The sequence below is a fragment of the Dasypus novemcinctus genome, chromosome X (assembly GCF_030445035.2).
Source record: "Dasypus novemcinctus isolate mDasNov1 chromosome X, mDasNov1.1.hap2, whole genome shotgun sequence".
Lineage (NCBI taxonomy): Eukaryota > Metazoa > Chordata > Mammalia > Cingulata > Dasypodidae > Dasypus > Dasypus novemcinctus.
In genome coordinates this window covers 78518755-78542833 of record NC_080704.1, presented here as the reverse complement: position 1 = coordinate 78542833, position 24079 = coordinate 78518755, and the positions used below count along the sequence as shown (strand labels likewise).

The 24079-nt window shown below is 36.5% G+C and overlaps 1 protein-coding gene across 1 annotated transcript in view; it reads left to right on the top strand.

Moving 5' to 3' along the window:
- Positions 1-24079, top strand: part of TEX11 (testis expressed 11) — a 546877-nt gene that overhangs the window by 10179 nt on the left and 512619 nt on the right. Inside the window, exon 3 of the mRNA XM_058291673.2 lies at positions 6454-6575. Coding sequence (XP_058147656.1) covers positions 6454-6575 — 122 coding nt within the window. The remainder of the gene's footprint in view (positions 1-6453; positions 6576-24079) is intronic.

Below are 24079 nucleotides of genomic sequence, written 5' to 3'. Positions count from 1 at the left end.
TTTTAACATTTTAACCATTTTTAAGTGTACAATTTAGTGGCATTAATTACTCTTACAATGTTCTACCATCACCACCATCTATTACCAAAACTTTTCATCACCCAAAACAGAAACTCTGCACCTCTTAAACAATAATTCCCATTTCTCCCTCTCTCTAGTCCTTGGTCACCTGTAATTTACTTTCTGTCTATGAATTTTCCTATTCTAGATATTTCATATACATGTAATCATTTAATATTTGTCCTTCTGTGCCTGGCTTCTTTCACTTAGCATAATATTTTTGAGGTTCATCCATGTCGTAGCATGTATCAGTACTTCATTCATTTTACAAAGGTCTAAATTCTTAATTTAATAAACAATAACAACTGGGCTGGGGGGTTTACTAAGGTTCCTGGTTTGATGTAGAAAAGTTCTTCATATTGGCAAGCACCAGGACCATCCAGAACAAGATGTATAACTTGGAAAATAATATGACTTGGGAAATTGCAAAAGGAAGTTTGGTGGGTATTGAAAGAATATTGGAGCTAAGATTATTTAACTCAGTTGTCCTTCTCAGTATTAGGATTATTTATTCTTAAAAAATGGCAACAGTTTATCAAGCTTTGGAACTCTCTTTTTCTCTGGTTACTTTGGAGACAAATTCTTATTTATTTATTTTCTTTAGATTTCTAACTTTGAGATGGTTGTTAAATAAATACCCTCATAATCCATTACAATACCCATGTATACCTTTCCTTTTTCTCCTAAATTTATGAATGATTGTTAGGGAGATTGACATTAGCTCATTTGTTTAATCAGATCTTCAGAAGTCAATCATGGTATATACTCTGTACCATCCCTGTTTAATAGGAATATAATGCAAGCTACAAATTTAATTTAAAATTTTCTAGTAGCCACATTAATTAAAAAAAGCAGGTAAAGTAAATATTAATAATGTATAATTAGCACAATATATATAATTTCATCATGTAATCAGTATACAAAATTACTGAGGTATTTTACATTCTTTTTTCATACTAAGTCTTTGACATCCAGTGTGTATTTTACAATTACATTACATCTCAATTCGAACTAGCTCTACCATATTGGTGCAGATCTAGACTAAAAAGTTTTAGTAGGAAAATTCACTCAAGATAATAGGCTTTCATTAAATCTCAAAGAACTTTATTAATTTGGAAGCCTCCCTGAAGTATCTTTTTCCCATTCCTTTAAGTGTCACAAGGGGATCTTCAGATTAGAAATGGCAGAGTTGTTAGGAAATATCCCAAGAGAGGGCCACATAGTTCAGAGTCATGAGCATAACTGCTTTATGGCCTATGCAGGAATCTCATTGAGATACTGCTATGCACTGGTTAGGAAGAAATAATACAGTTCATGAAATAAAGAGGTGGAAAGACTCACAGAATTCAGTCGTCTTAGTATGTTATGCAATGTCTTCTGTCTCAGGCCCCTACATACCTTTCTAATGGTATATTAGTCAGCTGCAGTCTGGTTCTGCAAAGTACCAGAACTCTGTTGGCTTTTATAAAGGGTATTTATTTGGGGTAGAAGCTTACAGTCACAAGGCCCTAAAGAGACCAACTCAAGGTACCATAAGAGGTACTTTCTCACCCAAAGTCATTGGCCACTTGTTGGAGCAAGATGGTGGGCAGTGTCTGTGAGAGTTCAGCCTTCCTTCTTCCTCTTAAGGCTCTGTGGTCCCAGCTTCTTTCAGTCTCAGCTGTAGGATGGCATAAGACTCATCTTTCTCCCCAGGGCTTATTTCTTTCTGGGCTCAGCTGCTCTATTCTCTCTACAAGGTCATCTGTAGACTATCAGGCCTATCTCTTCCCGGGGATTCTGCTGTGTCTAATGAGCTTTCTCTCTTCCTCTGTGTTGTTCTTTGTGTGTCTGCTTCTGTGTGAGAGTCTGTTTTATCAACCCACTAAGGGGGCTAGGACTCAGCACTGAGTTGACTCTATAGATGTGGTTGAATCAAAGCCCTAACCTTAACATAATTTAATCAGACTTCTCAGCTGAATCTAATATAATCAAAGGGTTCTCATGCCCGGAGGAACAGACTAGTTTACAAACATAATCTATTATCTCTTTTTGGAATTCATTAATAATCTCAAACTGCCACAAATGGTGTTTCCTATAATCATCCTTTATGCTTTTCTTCAACATAAAACTACTTATGTTTATTTGAACCCACTGTGTTTTTCCATATATCTGTGCTTGTCCCTCTGTTTGGCATGTTCTTACCTTCAGTATCTCCCTGGAAATTTCTAACTCGTCCTTCAAGGTCCACCTCACGTAACACCTCAGTCAAACCTATCCTGCCATCCCCATATCCCATCTTTCTAATAAGCTGAGTTACTCAATCCTTTATGTTCCTTTCACATCTTGCACTTAACATCACTTATTACATCATATTATCATATTGTAATTATTTTTTCATTTTTATTTCCCTTAATAGTGTAATATATTTGATGGTTTAGACTGCCTCACTCATCTTTGTATTCCTAGCAAGAAAGGTAAGTTTTGCCTTATGCCAGGAGTTCAGCAAATGTTGAATTAAGATTTGCAAGGAGAAGTGCAGATGCCAGTCAAAACAGAAAAAGTTCATTTGCTTGGATTCTGTTCCAGGTTGTGCTACTAATAATTTAATCTTGGACACGTTAATTAACTTCTTTATGCTTTATTTTCATCAACTATAAAATTGGAGTGTGTTACTAGCATTTTAAGGTGCCTTACAGCTTCTAAAATTTGGCTGACTGATGCATGTGTATCCACAAATATCTTGTGTGTAAATGATTGTAAGCATCTCAAGAATGGGGACTATGTCTTGTTCATATGGTATTCTTGGTGCTTAGCAGAGTTCCTGGTTATTAGTAAATGTTTATTGAATGAATGAATGAATGAATGAATGAATGAATGAAAAAAACTTGTCCATTTCATTCATATTGCCCGTAAGAATTGCAACACCATCACCAGGAATGACTATGCATTTCTGATGATAATTCGGAAATGCACATGGGCTCAAATAAACCTTCCCTGTGTTATTCCATAACCATCAAAAATAATTCATAGGGTGCCTAATTGCATATGACATTCTGCTTAGCAATCTTCTATATAACTAATGGATTTTATAAGGAATGGAAAGGCTAAAGATAATCTTGTGTGGAAAATTAGCCATCTTTCTTTTGATTTTATTAAGCTTTTGACCACTCTTACAAGGAAGTTTTATTGTGTGTAGTTTACTATAGAATAGAGATAAAAAAATACAAGGCAGTGAACTCAATTTAGATTTCTTTCTTCTTTCACCTGTACTATCTTAAGAGTTGCTAAAATGTGCTCAGCCCAACTCATCTACTTCAGCCTTCAACTATGTTGTTAGTCTACCTTACTGCATTCCCAAACTTGCCATGTGTTTTTTTCTGTTCTGATTTTGACGTGAATCTTTTGGACAAGTGTCTTGGACACAACTTTCTGTGCCTAAAACATTGTTAGCACTCTAATAAGAAGAAATAAATGGAATATAGCATTACAACAAATAAATTAAGGGTATTTTAAATAAGTAGAAATTGATCACCTTTAGTAAATAGGATAACTAAAACACATCAGATTTTAATTGATGATAAAAGATTCTCAGTCAAGAATAGCAGGGCTCAGCTAGAAAAGAGTAACAGGATGTAGTGAGACTAGAAAAGTAATATATATAGATGCCTTGTAAAGTAGGTGCTTAAGGATAGGATTAGATAATTTGCAATGTGAGTTTGGTTATGGACTTTGCATTTATAGTTTTGTGAAAGATATAAAATACTTAGATCCATTGCAACATTTGAACAATATGCATTTTGTTTAGAGGATGGAATGTGGCTCTTTTGAGGCATTTCTTCTACTGATACAGTTTCTTTAATCTCTAATCTAGAATATTCTATACCTTTAATTTTTAGTAATGACTAAAGTTTAGTAAACTTTAAACAACGAGATGGGTTTCCTCACTGGAATCCAGTTAGAAATTTCTTTTTGGTTAGGATGATGTTACCAGCTTTTGCCTTTTATTGCCCTCTCAGCCAGTTGTCTTTTGTCTTAGTTTCTTAGGGATGCTGTAATGAATTACCACAAACTGGGTGGTTTAAAAAATAGAAAGGTATTACCTTACAGTTCTGGAGGCTAAATATCCGAAATCAAGGTGTCAACAGAGCCCTTCTCCCTCTGAAACCTGTAGGGGAGAATCCTTCTTTGTCTCTTCTAAGCTTCTCTGGTGATTTGCTGGTAATCCTTGGTATTCTTTGTTATTCCTTTGCTTGTAGCTACAGCACTTTGATCTCTGCCTCCGTTGTTACATGACATTCTCATCCTGTCTGTGTCCAAATTTTCTTCTTATGAAGACAGCAGTCCTATTGGATTAGGGCCCACACTAATCCAGTTTGACTTTATTTTAACTAATCACATATTCAAAGTTCCTATTTCCAAATAAGGTCATATTCATAGACCTGGGTTTCGGACCTCAACATATCTTTTGGGAGGATATTATTCAACCCATAATACCCTCTAAAACTTTACATAGTTTTCTCTCCTGAGGAGCCCAGCCTGTAGGCTTAGGTTTGCTGCAGTCTCTGAGCCAGTTCTGTCCAAAGGCTTAAAAAAGAATATTAGGTATCTCAGTCCCAGCACTGTGGAATAGGGAAGGGGCTGGTTTGGAATTAAGTCATACTGGCCATCAGATTTGAGATTTAACATATTCTAGGCACCTATTTATCTTTGGAGCTATTTTCTGCTTGTCATTATCTCCATGGGGTTAACCTGCTTTGCATCCTTCTCTATTGCCCTCTAGGACTGGGATATTGCTTGGAAATCCAATATACTGCCCTTTTGACCCTGTTTTGGATATTTTGACTCTTCTTATTCAAGCCAGCCTCTGCAATTGAATTAGTTTTTCTTAGCCACCAATCAGAACCATAATGGAGCATTTTAAATGGCCTTGGCTCATCTCTTCTTTCCTTGCTGCTTCTCTGTTGTCTCAGAGTCCTGGCATATCACTTGTTCAAGGCCTTTTTTAACATGACTAGTGAAAAATACAGGATTTCAAAGCAGAAAGCCTGAGTTCAAGTCCTAGCTTGCTACTTCTATTTGCATCACCTTTCAGAAGCACTATACCTTGTTAAATCAGTTTCCACATATTAAAAATAAAAGCATCTCCTTTACTGAGGAGATTGATGATTGAATGAGAATGCATATCAAAAAACTTTGAGACTGTAAAGCACTATGCAAACGTTAATTTTATTGTCTTTTTTTGCTCCTTCCTTACTAAACAAATTGCAGATAATCATTATGATTTGGAGTGAAATCTTGAATTGACCCTGGCATATCTTTCAGCTGCTTTGGCTTTTGAATGACTTACTGAGCTGATGGAGGTCACAGGGAGAGGACTCGTCAGGACTGTTGATAGATTTTTCCATGTTGTAACAGAAGCTCCCTTCCTCAAGGACAGGGATCATGTTTATTTACTATTGCACCATGCCTAGAATGTACCTCAATAGAGTGATTCCTCAGTTTTAATTAGAATGATTCTTTTAAAATAAGTTGACTGAAATCATTTTGTAAATAGGTTTATTTCAGTAGTTGGGAAGATAATTTAATCAATTTTAATCCAAGATGTGCATTCTTGCTTGATATAACCTTAATACAGCATGTCGTTTTCACATTTCAGATGTGGGTCCCATTTACAGAAGTTCTTTTCTGAGCTTCTTTCAGAAACACATCTCTCCCTTTTGAGTATAACTTTGAACTATTCAGCTATATGTCTTCTACTACTTGTCCAGCTTTGCTGAAAAACTTCACTGATCTACTTGCCATTTCATCCTAAAAGACTGTGTGCTGTCATTGCCTCAATTGGTGTCAATTAAGTTTCTTAACTGAATGATGTTGAATATTTGTTTTTTAAAGAACCAGAATTATTTGGACAAAGAATGAGTTACATAAAACATTAACTACTTAAGAGAATATTCACAAATGAAAATTAATGTCTTCACAGTCTCACATACTATGTAATCAGAAATTATAATTGGTGTTCTATAGAAATATCTTTGGGTTTTTTAAAGGAACTTAGATTAAAAATTTTGAAGATATTAACTTCTATTTTATAACTTTAAGATTGCCTATAACATTTCTATTTGTTAGAATAGCATGTCAATGCATTTTACTTTGTAAGAATGAGTAATATTTATCGTTATAAACAGGTTACTTCCAGGGAATACAAATTTTATTTGAAATTTACACTTTACTTTTGTAAAAGAAACTTTTTTTTCATTTTGGTCTTAATGTAAGGATGATTTCAAGTTCCTTCATGCAATATTCATTTGTCCAAACACCATTCTTATTCAAACTAGTAACAGGTTTCAAAATGATTTGCTATTTAGCCAATGTCATTGTTCACAGCACATTTATCATCTATTGTTATTTCAGAAACTGTTGAAAACCTGATTGTGAAAGATAATTCATCTAGGATACCTGAGGCAATTGATAGACTCTTCATGGACATAGAAAATATTAACAGGGAGTCTATGGCTGAAATACAGGATGCTCAGGTTGGTACAAAAATAACTTTGTTTATGATAACTTTGATGATTTATCATTTTAACTAAAATATAAATTTAAAAATAGTCTTTATTATTAGTCATTGCTTTAAAGATATAGAAATATATTTTTTGATTATTCAAGCCTGATGGCATATTTAAGGGAAAATGGGGTTTTAGAAACTAATGGAAATATATTTCTTCAATTTTAATATTTGTTATTTTACTTCTCTGAGCTTCAGTTTTCTCATCTGTTGAAGGAGGATAATAATAGCATCTTAGAGGGTTGTGAATATTAAATGATATAACATAGATAAAGGCACATAATAATCACTAAATAATAGTTCTCTTTTTCCTTCCCTTTTTGGCAAAGTAGGAAACTACCTGGTGGTGGGGAACTCAGTTTCATATAAGCCTTCAGGAAGTGGTGTTTTGGGGAGTAATATCCCTAATGTTTAAATGAAGGTCTGTCATTTTCCTAATTTGGAAAATGTCCTGAGGTCCTGAAACACTTTTGGGAACATTTACCTTGGGAAAATCCTTCCATTTTGATGATTGCACATATGGGAAGGTGAGAAGAAAGTCTATTGCCTTTCTCTTATTTATATATAATACCTTTATTGAAATATAAATCATACACTGTACAATTCACTATCCAGTGATTTTTCAAATATTCACAATTGTGTACCCATCACCACAATCAATTTTAGAACATTTTTATCAGCCCAAAAAGAAACTCTGCACCCATTTGTAGTTACTTTCCATTTCCTCCCCCACCCTCTCCCAGTCCCACGCAACCACTAGTTTACTTACTGTTTCTATGGATTTTCCTGTCTGGACATTTTGTACAAATGGAATCCTATAATATGTGATCTCTTGTGATTAGCTATTTTCATTTACTATATTTTTTTAACTAGAGAAGTTGTGAGCTTACAAAATAATCATGCATAATATGAAGAATTCCTATGTATCACTCCTCCACCAACATCTTAACATGATAGGATTTATTACCACTAACCACACTTATCATGTTTTTAAGGTTTGTCCATGCTGTGGCATGTGTCAGTACTTCATTCCTTTCTTTTTTAACAAATCAATTTTATTAATATATATTAATAAAGCATATAGTTTATTAAAAGTATACCATCAGTTGTATTTGGTATAACCACATAGTTGTGCTTTTATCAGTTCAATCATTATTAGAGCATTTTCATTATTTCAATAATAATAATAACAATAATAAACAAAAAACAGACAAACAAGAAAATTCTTACCTCTCAAACTTTGTTTCCCCTACATAGCTGCTCTTTCTGGCTATTGCACAATTATTTATTTGTTTATTAAGCTGTTTTATTGAGATACATTCACATATCATATGATCTATCCAAAGTGTATAATCAATGGCTGTTAAAAAGACCTTTATTGTAAAATTATAAAATAAATAGAAAAATAGATTAAAAGAAATTACAAATTTTAAAAGAGAGTGCAAGGCAAGGTTAGATTTAATATAATCAATTATAAAAAATAGTGTAGCAACAGACCTTTATAAATGTAAATGATAATTCAAATATAATAGAAATAATAATTCAAAATAATAGAAGCATATTTCTAGTTTTTATATTTCAGCTGTAACTATTGGAAATAATAATGTTATTTAATTTCCATTTAGGCCATAATTCTTTTTATTTTTTTATTTTTTATTTTTTTTAAAGATTTATTTATTTATTTCTCTACCCTTTTCCCTCCACCCCGGTTTTCTGTTCTCTGTGTCTATTTGCTGCATTTTCTTTGTCCGCTTCTGTTGTCAGTGGCACGGGAATCTGTGTTTCTTTTTGTTGCGTCATCTTGCTGTGTCAGCTCTCCATGTGTGCGGCGCCATTCCTGGGCAGGCTGCGCTTTCTTTCACGCTGGGCGGCTCTCCTTACGGGGCGCACTCCTTGCACGTGGGGCTCCCCTACGCTGGGGACACCCCTGCGTGGCGTGGCACTCCTTGCGCGCATCAGCACTGTGCATGGGCCAGCTCCACACAGGTCAAGGAGGCCTGGGGTTTGAACCGTGTACCTCCCATGTGGTAGACGGTTGCCCTAACCACTGGGCCAAGTCCGCCACCCATAATTCTTTTTAGATAATCAAATTCCTATTTGGGAATTCTTCACATCTTATTGAAATGAATTATAGCTGATAACAATTTGCCAACCCATATTTCATGAGGGAGAAAAACTCAAAATCTCGTTCAACAGTAGTCATGCTAAATTATTATTGATCTGGATAGATTATTTTACTTAAAGAGTATGAACAAGAAAGCATTAAGGAAAAATGAAGTACCCAAAACTTTATCTTTCTCTAGTCCTCCTCAATTAAATGCAAGTGTTTATTTTGTATGAAAAAAAATTACAGAATACTGATCACAGGAACAATTTGCCAGTTGCACTGAGTAATTATTGTTCATATACTAGAATGTTGTTATTTTACATTTATCTGGTCTGTTCTAGCTCTTTTTTGGTTACTATTTGCATGCAATAACTTTTTCTAATCTTTCACTTTTAATCTGGATGTATCCTTACATCTGAGGTGGGGTCTCTTGTAGACAACATATAGAAGACTCATTTTTTTTCTCCTTTCTATCAGTCTATGTCTTTTGACTGGGGAATTTAATCTATTAACATTCAGTGTTATTACTGTAAAGGCATTATTTCATCCAGTTTGTCCTTTGGCTCTCTGTTGTCATATTGTTCTATTGTCTGTCTTATCCTTTTTTTCCTATTTTTTAAATGTTACATTAAAAAATATGAGGTCCCCATATGGCCCCCACCCCTCTCACCCCACTCCTCCCACATCAATAACCTCTTTCATCATCATGGGACATTCATTGCAGTTGGTGAATACATTTTGGAGCACTGCTGCACCATGTGGATAATGGTTTACATTGTAGTTTATACTCTCCCCCAGTCCACCCAGTGGGCCATGGCAGGACATACATTGTCCAGCATCTGTCCCTACAGTACCACCCAGGACAACTCCAAGTCCTGAAAATGCCCCCACATCATATCTCTTCTTCTCTCTCCCTACCCTCAGCAGCTATTGTCACCACTTTCTCCACATTAATACTACAATTTCTTCCATTACTAATCACAATAGTTCCATAGTAGAATATCAGTAAGTCCACTCTAATCAATACTCTATTCCTCCATCCTGTGGACCCTGGGATGGTAATGTCCACTCCACTTCTATATCAAGAGGGGACTTAGATTCCACATGGATGCCTGATGCAATTCTCCTGCATGCAGTTGTAGGCACTCTTGGCTCTCTGGTGTGGTGGTTGACCTTCTTCACCTCCCTGTTAGCTGGCTGGGGTAAGTCCAATAAACCAGAGGATAGGAGTTGCAAGTCTGCTGAGGCTCAAGGCCTAGCTGTCACATGGACAGTCCAGAGATTCAGGGCCCTACTTTGGAGTTTGTGTTCCTGAGTGTGATGGAGTTGGACTCAGATGTGACCTTCTACACATGCCTCTTCTGTTACTTTTACCAGACCTGTGGTTGGCTCTAGGGTTGGTGTATACTCAGGAGACCTGTCTTATTCTTTTGTTTACCCTTCCTAATATCTTCCTTTGTAAACTCTTCTCCAGATCTCTCATCCTTGTTTTTTCCCTTCAGGCTGCAGCACCCCCTTTAGTATATCTTGCAATTCTGGTCTTTTGGTAACATATTCTATCAGTCTTGGTCTGTGAAAACTTTGAAGTCACCCTCATTTTTGAAGGACAGTTTTGTCAAATATAGAATTCTTGGCTGGCAATTTTTCTCTTTCAGTATCTTAACTACATCATACCACTTTCTTCTCTCTGCCTTGGTTTCTGATGAGAGTTTGGCACTTAATCTTATCGAGTTTCCCTTATGTGTTATGCTTTGCTTTTCTCTTGCTGCTTTCAGAATCCTCTGTTTATCTCTGATATTATTCATTCTGAATAGTAGGTGTCTCAGGGTAAGTATATTCAGATTTATTCTCTTTGGGGTGCATTGTCCTTGAATATTGATATTGTTGTCCTAACTAAGGGTTGGGAAGTTTTCGGTCATTATTTCCTCAAATATTCTTTGTGCCCCTTTTCCATTCTCTTTTCCTTCTGGGTCACCAATAATGCGAATATTTGTGCATTTTGCATTGTCATTCCATTCCCTGAAACTTTTTCCATTTTTTCCATTCCTTTCTCTTTCTATTCTCCTGTCTTTTCCAGTTCAGATGTTCTGTCTTCCAAATCACTAATTCAGTCTTCAAGCAATTCAAATCTGCTCTTATGTGCCTCTAATGTATTTTTAATCTCATCCATTGTGTCTTTCATTCCCATAAGGTCTATTACTTTTCTTTACAGGCTTTCAAATTGTTCTTTATGCTCTCCCAGTGTCTTCTTAATAGCCATGATTTCTTTAGTCATATTTTCTGTAAATTTTTGAAGTGATTTAGGAGAGTTGTGTGATTATCACTGATTAATTGTATTAAATCCTGTATCTCTTCAGGATATTTGGTTTGTTCTTTTGACTGAGCCGTCTCTTTCTGTTTCCTAGTATGGCTTGTAATTTTTTGTTAATAGCTAGGCATCTGAATATGTTGGTGGATTTACTCTGATGGCTAATTTCTCTCTCTTGCCTATTTTTCCCCACAGCTCTTTGATATTTGGTCCAACTTATTTTCAGTCTTTATAATTGCCTAGTTTAAATTGTTGAAGTTGGGCCAGGGACTCACTAGTGGGGTGCAGATTTTCTCCCAGGGGTTGGATACAGATTGTGGAAAACAGTTTTTGTCCGTGCAATTTCCAGACCAGCCAACAGATGGTACTTGTCAGCAGACTTTCCCCAGAGGTATTTCAGTCTCATCTTTCCTGTGTTCTTGTGTTGAATCTCCAAATCAGAGGTTCAAAGTGGGCTCTGCTGGCCAAATTCACTGAAGAAAAGTACCCCCAGCTCCCCTCTTTTTTCCCTTGAAACAGTTGACAGGGAAGTATGTGTCTGTTCCACTCAGTTGGCTGCAGTGAGCCAGGTATTTTACCCCACCTTAATATCATGGGGGTGGGGGAGGGGAGCCCTTCCTAGCCACCATGGGGGCTTGGTAGCTCACATTTGTCTTTTTGGCTTCTTTGTCTCTCTGTCCCTCACCCTCCTGGGAGTGGTATAGCACTGTCCTGGTCTGCTAATCCCCAAAGCAGGTCCCTCACAGCTTTTGGCTCTCCGTTGTTTTTGTGAGAGCATTCAGCTCTGCTTGGTAGTCTGTCACCATCATCCCACAATCTTTACTTCATGCCTTTTTATTGCAGGATAATGTTCTATTGTTATACCACATTTTGTTTATCCATTCATCAGATAATAGACATTTGGGTTGTTTTCAGTTTTTTGGCTATTATGAATAATGCTGCTAGGAACATTGCTGTTACAGGTTTTTATGTTTTTATTTCTCTTGGGTATATATATAGGAGTGGAAATGTTGGGTCATATGGTAACTGTTTAACCATTTGAGGAACTTCTAAGACTGTTTTACAAGGTAGCGGCACCATTTTACATTCCCACCAGCAGTGGAATTTGAGGGTTCAAATTTCTCCACATTCTTGCCAACACTTATTGTTATCTGTCCTTTTGATTATGGCATCCTAGTGGGTGTGAAGGGTTATCTCATTGGGTTTTTTTTAAAACAAATCAATTTTATTGATATATATTAATAAAGCATATATCCGTTTAAAGTGAACGATCATTGGTTTTTGTATAATCACATAGTTGTGCATTCATTACTTCAATCATTTTAGAGCATTTTCATTAATAATAAAACAAAAAACAAACATAAAAACTCATCACCTTTCAATCTCTGTGTGCTTCACCTGCTGTACATAGCTGCTGTTCTGTATCTGCCTCCAGTTTATTTGTATTTATATTTTGTAAAAATAGTTTTATATATGCAATATCACCCATATTCATCTTTTACATGAAGTTTCACTATGATATGCAGTCACATGTTACATTTTAAGCTTTCCTTCTAGTAATGTACTTGCCCATAGGCTTACCCTTTCAATGACTGACATACCCGTGTAATAGCTCTGCTAGTTACAAATGCTGTGGTGTGCTTTCACCATTGCAATTCATTTCCTAAGATTCACAAACAACCTTTTTACCAAATCTAAACAGATTGATCCTCATCTTTCCATTCTCTACCCTCATTCTATTTTCTGGTGACATATATTCTAATTAGTAACTCCATGAATTTACACAATATATTTAGTTCGTTATAACGCAATCATATAGTATGTGTCCCTTTGTGTCTGGCTTGCCTCACTCAACATAATGTCCTCCAGGTACATCCATGTTGTTATATGATTCACAACTTCATTTCTTCTTACAGCTGCATAGTATTCCTTGTGTGTATACATCACAATTTCTATATCCATTCATTGGTTGATATATATTTGGGTTGTTTACAACTTTTGGCAATTGTGAAAAATGCTGCTTTGAACATCGATGTGCAGATGTCTGTTTGTGTTACTGCTTTCAGTTCTACTAGGTATATACCTAATAGAGGTATTGCCGGGTAACATGGCAAGTCTCTGTTCAGCTTCTTTAGGAACTGCCAAATAGTCCTCCACAGTGGCTGTACTGTTCTACATTCCTGCCAACAGTGAGTAAGCATTCTTATCGCTCCACATCCTCTCCAACTCTTATAGTTTTCTGAATTTTTAATAGTGGTCAGTCTAATAAGTATGAAATTATATCTCGTTGTAGTTTTGATTTTCATTTCCCTCATTACTAGTGATGTTGAACTTTTTCATATGTTTCTTTGCCATTTGTATTTCTTCTTTGGACAATTGTCTTCACAAGTCTTTTGCCAATTTTTTAATTGGGTAGTTTCTATTTTTGAGTTGTTTAATCTCTTTATATATCATGGATATTAAACCTCTTATTGGATATGTGATTTCCAAATATTTTCTCCCATTGAGTGACCTGCCTTTTCACCCTTTTGAAAAGTCCTTTGAGGTGCAAGTGTTTAATAGTGAGGGGCTCCCATTTATCTATTTTTCCTTTTGTTGCTGGTGCTTTGGGTATAAGGTGTAAGAAACTACCACCTACCACAAGATCTTGAAGATATTTTCCTACATTTTCTTCCAGGAGTTTTATGATTGTTGCTTTTATATTTAGGTCCTTGATCCATTTTGACTTAGTTTTTGTATAAAGGGTGAGATAGGGGTTCTCTTTCTTCCTTTTGGATATGGCTATCCAGTTCCCCCAGCACCAATGGTTGAATAGATTGTTCTGCCCATCTGGGAGGGCTTAACAGCCTTCTAAAAAATCACTTGGCTGTAGATGTGAGGGTCAGTTTCTGAGTTCTTGATTCGGTTCCATTGGTAGATATTTCTGTCCTTATGCCAGTACGATGCTGTTACTATTGTAGCTAAGCAATATGCTTTAAAGTCAGGAAGTGAGATTTCTCCATCTTCATTCTTTGTTTTTTACAATATTTTCAGTTATTCTGGGCCCCTTACCCTTCCTAAATAAATTTGATAATTGGCTTTTCTATTTCTGCAAAAATTGATGTTGGGATTTTTATTGGGATTGTGCTGAAGCTATAAATCAGTTTGGGGAGAATTGACATCTTAACAATATTTAGTCATCCAGTCCGTGAACATGGACTGTCCTTCCATTTCTTTAAGTCTTCTTCAGTTTGTTTTAGCAATGTTTTGTAGTTTTCTGAATACAGTTCCTTTGTGTCCTTGGTTAAGCTTATTCCTAAATATTTGTTTCTCTTAACTGCTATTCTAAATGGATTTTTTTTTCTGATTTCCTCCTTGGTTTGCCCATCAGTAGTGTATAGAAATGCTATTGATTTTTGAATATTAGTCTTGTATCCTGCCACTTTGCTGAACTCTTCCATTAGTTCTACTAACTTTGTTGTGGATTTTGGGGGATTTTCTAGGTATAGGATCATATCATCAGTGAATAGTGTAAGTTTTACTTCTTCCTTTCCTATTTGGGTGCCTTTTATTTCTTTATCTAGCCTAATTGTTCTAGCTAGGACTTCTAGCATAATATAGAATAATTGTGGTGACGGTGGGAATACTTGTCTTATTCCTTATCTCATTGGGAAAGCTTTCTGTCTTTAACTTTGAGTACAATGCTAGCTGTGGGTTTTTCATATATGCACTTTAACATATTGAGAAAGCTTCCTTCTGTTCTTTTCTTTTGGAATGTTTTTCTCAAGAAAGAGTGCTGTATTTTGTCAAATGCACCTTGTATATCAATTGAGAGGATCATGTGATTTTTCCCCTCCAATTTATCAATGTGGTTTATTACACTAATTGATTTTCTTGTGTTGAACAACCCTTGTATACCTTGGATAAAACCCACTTGAGCGTGGAGTATAATTCTTTTTTTTAAACAAATCAATTTTATTGATACATATTAATAAGGCATACAGTTCATCCAAACTGTATAATCAGTGGTATTTGGTACAGTCACCTAGCTGTGTGTTTATCACCTCAATCATCATTAGAGAATTTTCATTATTTTGATAATAATAAACAAAAAAACCAGACAAACAAGGAAGAAAATTCCTCATTGAGATTCTCAATATGTTTCCCTTGCTGTACATAGGTGCCTTTACTGGCTATTCTTGCACAATTAGTTATTTTTCAATAATCAGTTTTATTGAGCTATAGTCACATACCATATGATCTATCCAAAGTGTATAATCAGTGCCTTTTAATATAATCACAGTGTTGTACATTCCTCATCTCAAAACTTTTAGAACAATTTACTCCCAAAAGACTCCACATCCCTTAGCATTCCTTCCTCAGCCCTACATAACCACGAATCTAGTTTCAGCTGTATAAGTTGATTTATATTTTATATAAATGGAATCATACAATATGTTTTACTCTGTGTCCATTCTCCTACACTTAGTATAATTGTTTTTTTGTCTGATAGTAATATTTTGTAATATTAAATTACATTTGTTCAGCATCAAAGAAAAAACGGTCTTATATATGCAGTTCTACCCATTCTCATATTTACATAATATATTTATATTTCACTTAATATATTTAGCTCACAATAGGACAGTCATACAGTATCTGTCCTTTTGTGTCTGGCTGGCTTCACTCAGCATGTCCTCTGGGTTCATCCATTTTGTTATATGTTTCATGACTTCATTTTTTCTTACCACTGCATAATATTCCACTGTGTGTATACTCCACAGTTTGTTTATCCATTCATCATTTGATGGACACTTGGGCTGTTTCCAACTTTTGGCTACCGTGAATAATGCTTCTGTGAACATTGGTGTGCAGATGTCTATTCATGCCATTGCTGTCCGTTCTTCTGTGTATATATCTAGTATTGGTATTGCCAGGTCCCATGGCAAGTCTATATTCAACTTCCTTAGGATTTTATTCAACCAGTCCTCCACAGTGGCTGTACCATTCTACATTCCCACCAACAGTGAATAAACCTTCCTATATCTTCATATTTTTTCCAACATTTTCAGTGTTCTGACTTTTTAGTAGTGGCCCATCTAATAGGTGTGAAATGATATCTCATTGTTGTTTTGATTTGCATTTCCCTAATCACTAGTGATGTTGAACATTTTTTAATGTGTTTCTTTGCCATTTGTATTTCTTCTTTGGAAAGTTGTCTTTTCAAGTCGTTTGCCTATTTTTTAATTGAATAGTTTGTCTTTTTATTGTTGAGTTATATAATCTCCTTATATATCATGGCTATTAAACCCTTGTCAGATATGTGATTGCCAAATATTTTCTCCCATTGAGTTGGCTGTCTTTTCACCCTTTTGACAAAGTCCTTTGAGGTGCAGAAGTGTTTAATTTTGAGGAAGGGGTCATTTATCTATTTTTTCTTTTGTTGCTCGTGTTTTGGGTGTAAGGTTTAAGAAACTAGCACCTATCAAAAGATCTTAAAGATGTTTTCCTATATTTTCTTCTTGAGTTTTATAGTTGTTGTTTTTCAGTTTAGGTCCTTGATCCATTTTGTATTAATTTTGTGTAAGGTATGAGATAGGGGTCTTCTTTCTTTCTTTTGGATATGGTTATCCAGGTCACCCAGCAGCATTGGTTGAATAGATTGTTCTGGCCCATCTGGTAGGGCTTAACAACCTTGTCAAAAATACTTGACTGTAAATGTGAGGGTCAATTTGAGTTCTTGATTTAGTTCTTTTGGTCAATCTGTCTGTCCTTATGCCATTACCATGCTGTCTTTACCACTGTAGCTAAGCTATATGCTTTAAAGTCAGGAAGTGAGAGTCCTCCAACATCATTGTTTTTTAAGACATTTTTGGCTATTCTGGGCCCCTACCCTTCCAAGTAAATTTTTTATAAAGATTTATTTTCTTTAGTTATTTCTCCCCATCCCCTTGTTTTTTTTTTCACTTGCTGTGTCTATTCATCTACCCTGTTTTTTTTAGGAGGCACTGGGAGCTAAATCTGGGACCTCTGATGTGGGAGGGAGATGACTAATTGCTTGAGCCAATTCCACTCCCTGCTTTGTTGTGTCTCATTACGTTTTTCCTCCCCATGTCTCTTGTTGCATCATCTTGTTGCATCAGTTTGCCACGCCTTCCCCTCACATCAGCTTGCTGTCTTCTCTAGGAGGCACTGGGAACCTCTGCTCCCTGCTTTGTTGTGACTTTTATTATGTTTTTTCTTCTCATGTCTCTTGTTGTATCAGCTTGCCATGCCTGCCCATTGCACCAGCTTGCTGTCTTCTTTAGGAGGCACTGGGAGCCGAACCAGTGACCTCCATGTGGTAGGTGGGAACCCAGTCACCTGAGCCACATCCACTTCCCCCAAATAAATTTGATTATTGGTTTTCTGATTTTTGCAAAAAAAGTCTGTTGAGATTTTTGTCAGAAATGCATTGAATCTGTAAATCAGTTTGCATAGAATTGACATCTTAATGATATTTAGTCTTCTAATCCATAAACACCAAATGTCCTTCCATTTATTTGAATCTTCCTTGGTTTCTTTTAGCAATGTTTTATAGTTTTCTGAATACAGGTCTTTTATGTCCTTGGTTAAGTTTATTCCTAAATATTTGATTATTATAGTCACTACTGTGAATGGAATTTTTTTTTTCTGATTTCTTCAATTGTATATCAGTACTGTTTGGAAACACTATTGATTTCTGTGCATTAATCTTGTATCTGCCACTTTGCTGAACTCGTTTATTAATTCTAGTAGGTTTGTTGTAGATTTTTTTGGATTTTCTAGATTTAGGATCATGTCATCAGTGAATAGTGAAAATTTACTTCTTCCTTTCATATTTGGGTACCTTTATTTCTTTGTCTAGCCTAATTGCTTGACTAGAACTTCTAGAACAATATTGAATAATGTGAGAGGTGGCATCCTTGTCCTGATGTCAGTGGGAAAGCTTTCAGTCTTTCACCATTGAATACAATGCTAGTAGTCGGTTTTCCATATATGCATTTTTTTGTATTGAGAAATCTTCCTTGTATTCCTACCATTTGGTGTGTTTTTCTCAAGAAAGGGTGCTGTATTTTGTCAAATACCTTTTGTGCATCAATCAAGAGGATTATGTGCTTTTTATTCTTCAGTTTATAAATGTGGTTTATTACACTATTTGATTATCTTGTGTTGAACCACCCTTGCATACATGGGAAAAAACCCATTTCATAGTGGTGTATAATACTTTTAATGTGCTTTTGGATTTGGTTTGCAAGTATTTTGTTGAGGACTTCTGCAGCTATATTCAATAGGGATATTGGTCTGTAATTTTCTTTTTTGTAGTATCTTTATCTGGTTTTGGTAATTAGGGTGATGTTGGCTTTATAAAATGAGTTTGGTAGCATCCTTTTCAATTTTTTGGAAGAGCTTGAGGAAGATCGGCTTTATGTAATCTTTCAATGATTGGTAGAATTCACCTGTGAAGTCATCTCATCCCGGGCTTTTCATCTTTGGAAGGTTTTTGATGAATGTTTCAATCTCTTCACTTGTGATTGTTTGCTGAGGTTTTCTATTTCTTCTAGGGTCAGTGTAGGTGGTTTGTGTGTTTCTAGGAATTTTTCTATCTCGCCTACATTTTCTAGTTTTTTGGCATACAGTTTTTCATTATATCCTCTTATGATCGCTCTCATTTCTATGGGGTTAGTAGTAATGTCCCCTCTCTCTTTTCTGATTTTATTTATTTGTGTCTTCTCTGTTTTTTTCAATTATTTGAATTGATTTAAGAGTGTTGTGTGATTATCATTGATGACTTGTCTTAAATCCTATAACCCTTCAGGATATTTGGTTTGTTCCTTTGTCTGGGCCATCTCTTCCTGTTTCCTTGTGTGGCTTGTAATTTTTTCATGATGTCTAAGCATCTGAATATGTAGGTGAATTTACTCTGATAGCCAGTTTCTCTTCCTTACCTATTGCTTTTTTCACAACTCTTTCATATTTGGTTCAATTTAAGTCTTTAAAGTTGCTCAGTTTAAGATATCAAACCAGGCCAGTGATTTCCTAAGGGGGTGCAGATTTTTTCCCAGGAGGTCTGGTATAGAGAGCCTAAAGGCATTTTTTTCCATGCAATTTCCAGACGGCCCAGGTGCTCATTGTGGTGTTTCAAACTCACCTTTCTTGTGTTTTTGTCTGTACAGAGCAGAGATTGGATGTGGGCTCTGCTGGTCCAATTCACTGAAGAGAAGCCCCCCTGACTTCTCTTCACTTTTACTTGTAACAGCTGACAGTGAGGAAGACATTTTGCCCCTCTCTGTTGGTTACAGTGAGCAAGGGGTTTTATACCAGCTTAATGTCTTGGCGGGCAGGTGTTAGGAGCCATTCCTGGCTGCCGTCATGTTTTGGTAACTCACGTTTGTTGTTTTGGGTTCTTCAGCTGTCTGTTTCTCACCCTCCTGAGAGTTTTGTAGCACTGTTATGGTCTGCTACTCCCCAGAGCAGATCCCTCAGACAGCTTTTGGCCCTTTCACCATTGTTTTTATGAGAGAGTTGAACCCTTCTTGCCTAATCTGATGTCATCTTCTTGGAGCTCCTCCTATTGTAGTTTTGATTTACATTTCCCTGATGGCTGATGATGTTGAGCATCTTTTCAAGTGTTTCATTGGCCATTTGAGCTACTTCTTTTAAAAAATGTCTGTTCAGGTCTTTTGGCTGTTTTTTAATTGGGCTATTTATCTTTTTATTATTGAGTAGTGCGATTTCTTTATATATTCTAGATAAAATTCCCTTATCAGATATAAGATTTGTTTTCTCTCCAGAAAACCTAATGTTCATATTATTTAGTACTATTTGCTAATATATTTACTGCCTTTATCATTACACATTTACATAAATGTAGCTCAGAACCTGGCAATGTTAGGTTCACAGTACGTATTTGTTGAATAAATAAGCATTTTGCCACTATGAAATGGTAATAGGCATAATTCATCTTACTCTTCTATTTTTTTATTGACTTTGTAATAATATTACATTAAAAATATATATGTGAGGTCCCATTCAACCCCACCCCCCACCCCCCCTCTCCCCCCCCCCCAGCAACACTCGTTCCCATCATCATGACACATCCATTGGATTTGGTAAATACATCTTTGGGCACCTCTGCACCTCATGGTCAACGGTCCACATCATGGCCCATACTCTCCTCCATTCCATCCAGTGGGCCCTGTGAGGATTTACAATGTCCGGTGATTACCTCTGAAGCACCATCCAGGGCAGCTCCATGTCCCAAAGACGCCTCCACCTCTCATCTCTTCCTGCCTTTCCCCATACCCATCGTCCACCATGTCCACTTTTCCCAATCCAATGCCACCTCTTCTATGTGGACATTAGATTGGTTGTGTCCATTGCACCTCTATGTCAAGAGGAGGCTCAGATTCCACATGGATGCTGGATGCAATCCTCCCATTTTCAGTTGTAATCACTCTAGGCTACATGGTGTGGTGGTTGTCCTTCTTCAATTCCATCTTAGCTGAGTGTGGTAAGTCCAATAGATCAGATTGTAGGTGCTGGAGTCTGTTGAGGCTCAGGACCTGGCTATCACATTGTCAGTCCAGAGATTCAAATCCCCTAAATATATCTTAAACCCCAACATTAACTGCACCTCCAGCACATTAGCATGAAAGTCTTACGAAGGGAGATCCCATTTGAGTCCAGATTCATCACACATAAACACCATTTCCAAAGAGGGGCCATCTGCCCTGGTAGTTAACCCCATCGGCCATGACCATAACTCCCATGGGTCTCTTTAGCCCTCAAAGGAACCAATACCTGGGGGTTGTATCTGCTTTATCTGTCTCTCTGACTCTGCTCAGTTGTGCATGAGGGCAATCCTTCTGCCAGCCTCCAGACTCTTTTTTAGAAACTCGTAGCCATATAAACTCATTTCTCCTTTCCATTTCCCCCTTACTTTAGGTCAAACAGCATTTTAAAGTCATGGTATTTTATGTAGACATGGATATTCTGCTGATCCGCATTGAACCTTCCATATAAGGTCATTTTCCAGTTGCATCATCAGTTGGTAGTTGATAGTGGTCCCTCGTTGCCAGGGAGGCTCATCCCCGGGTGTCATGTCCCACGCTGGGGGGAAGGCATTGCATTTACATGCTGTTACTCTTCTATTTTTAACACAATATGGAAAAGCCAAAAAATTATTTAACAATGTAAATATAACTTTAAAGACTCTTTGGCAAATATAGAGAAAATTATGCATAATCAGACCACTCCAGTACAACTACTATAATTTTAATGTATTTTCTTCAATAATTTCCATATTAAAATTTTATATAGCTATAATTATTGTGTTTATGCATTGATTTTAGTGTCATAAAAGGCAATTTCTTTTTTTTTCCAAAACATTTTATTATGAAAAATTTCAAACATAGAAGTTGCATTTTAGTGGTCATCTCTATACAAACCACCTAGACTCTACAATTGTTAACATTTTCTAAAAATTGTGGTAACATACATAGAAAACACAAAATTTCCCATTTTAACCCTAATTACAAGTCAATTATATTAATTACATTCACAATATTATGCTACCACCATCACTATCCGTTATCAAAACTTTGACTTCACCCCAAACAGGAACTCTGTAGCCCTTAAGTACTTACTCCCCCTTCCCACCCCACCCCAGCCATAGTAATCTGTAATCTTACTGTCTCAATGTATTTGCTTCTAAGTTTTCATGTAAGTGAAAATCATACAATATTTGTCTATTTGATTCTGACATATTTCACTCAACACGAGGTCTTCATGTTTCATCCAGGTTGTGGCATGTATCAGAATTTCATTACTTTTTAAGGCTAACATGCCATTGTATGGATATGACACATGCTGTTTATCCATTCATCTGTTGATGGACACTTAGGTTGCTTCTACCTTTTGGCTACTATAAATAATGTTGCTATGAACACTGGTGTACAATAATCTGTTTGACTTCTTGTTTTCAATTCTTTTTGGTATATACTAATAAGTGGGATTGCCAGATCATATAATAATTCTATGTTTAACTTTCTGAGGAACTGCTGAAGTGCTTCTCTAAAGGCCACACCATCTTACATTCCCACCAGCAATGCCTGAGGGTTCTTATTTCTCCATATCTTTGTCAACACTTGTTATTTTGTATTTTTAAAAATAATAGCCATCTTAGTAGGTGTAACATGATATTTTATTACAAACCACACTTTTTTCTTAAAGCTTACAGTCTTTATTTTTTTTCTCTTCCCCTCCTCCTCCCCCACCCTGCTGTTTTTGCTGTCTGTGTCCGTTCACTGTGTGATCTTCTGCATCTATTTTTCTATGTATCTGTACTTATTTATGTAGCATTCACTAGGATTCGATCCTCAGGACCTCTGATGTGGAGAGAGGTTTCCTGTCAATTGTGCCACCTCAGTTCCTGGTCTCTGCTGCACTTCACCTTGACTCTCCCCTTTGTCTCTCTTTCATTGCATCATCATCTTGCTGCATGACTCACTTGCATGGGCACTCGGCTCATCACGTGGGCACTCGGCTCGCCATGCGAGGACTCAGCTCACCGCTTGGGCACTTGGCTCACCATGTGGGCACTCGGCTGGCCACATGGGCACTGGCTCACCATGTGCTTTCTTTTCTTTTTCACCAGGAGGACCCAGGGATCAAACCTGGGTCCTCCCGTATGGTAGGTGGAAGCCTTATCATTTGAGCCACATCCACTTCCCCACACTGTTTTGATTACTATAGTTTTGTAATAAGTTTTGAAATCAGAAAGTGTGATTCCTGCTTTATTCTTTTCAAGATATTTTTGACTATTTGGGGCCCCTTGCCTTCCATACGAATTTGATGATTGGCTTTTCCATTTCTGAAAAAAGACCCGTAATTTTGATAGGGATTGTGTTGACTCTGTAGATCACTTTGGATAGTATTGATATCTTAATAATATTTAATCCTCCAGTCAATGAAGGGGGTTTCTCCATTTTGATACTCTTTTAAATTCTTTCAACAATGTTTTATAGTGTTCAATATACAAGTACTTTACATCCTTGGTTAAGTTTATTCAGATATTTTATTCTTTTAGGTACTATTATAAATAGAATTGTTTTCTTGATTTCCTTTTCAGATTGTTCATTGCTGGTATATAAAAGCACAACTGATTTTGGTGTGTTCATCTTGTACCTCATAACATTGCTGGATTCCTTATTAACTCTAGTAGCCTTCTTGTGGATTCTTTGAGATTTTCTCTATGTAAGGTTATTTCACTGCAAATATAAATAAGTTTACTTCTTCCCTTCCAATTTGGATGCCTTATATTACTTTTTCTTGCCTAAATGCTCTGGGTAGAATTCTCAGTACATTGTTGAATAGCAGTAGTGAAAGAGGACGTCCTTTCCCTGTTCCTGATAATAGGGGAAAAGCTTCAGACATTCACTGTTGAGTATGATGTCAACTGTAAGTTTTTCATATATCCTTTTATTGATGAAGTTCTGTTCTATTCTTAGTTTTCTGAGTGTTTTTATTAAAAAAGGTGCTAGAAGGAAGTGGGCTTGGCCCGGTAGATAGGGTGTCCACCTAACACACGGGAGGTCTGCAGTTCAAACCCCGGGTCTCCTTGACTCGTGTGAGCTGGCCCATGCGCAGTGCTGATGTGTGCAAGGAGTGCCATGTCACACAGGGGTGTCCCCCACGAAGGGAAGCCGCATGTGCAAGGAGTGCGCCCCGTAAGGAGAGCCGCCCAGCATGAAAGAAAGTGCAGCCTGCTCAAGAATGGCGCCGCACACATTTTGAGCTGACACAGCAAGATGATGCAACAAAAAGAAACACAGATTCCTGGTGCCGCTGAAAAGGATAGAAGCGGTCACAGAGGAACACGCAGTGAATGGACACAGAGAGCAGACAACTGGGGGGGGGAGGGGGAGGGGAGAGAAATTTTTTAAAAAGGTGCTAGATTTTGTTTAGTGCCTTTTCTGTGTCAATTGAGATGAACATGTGGGTTTTTTTTATTTTTTATGTGTTTTGGTGAAACAATATTCAGTAGTATCTCATATGA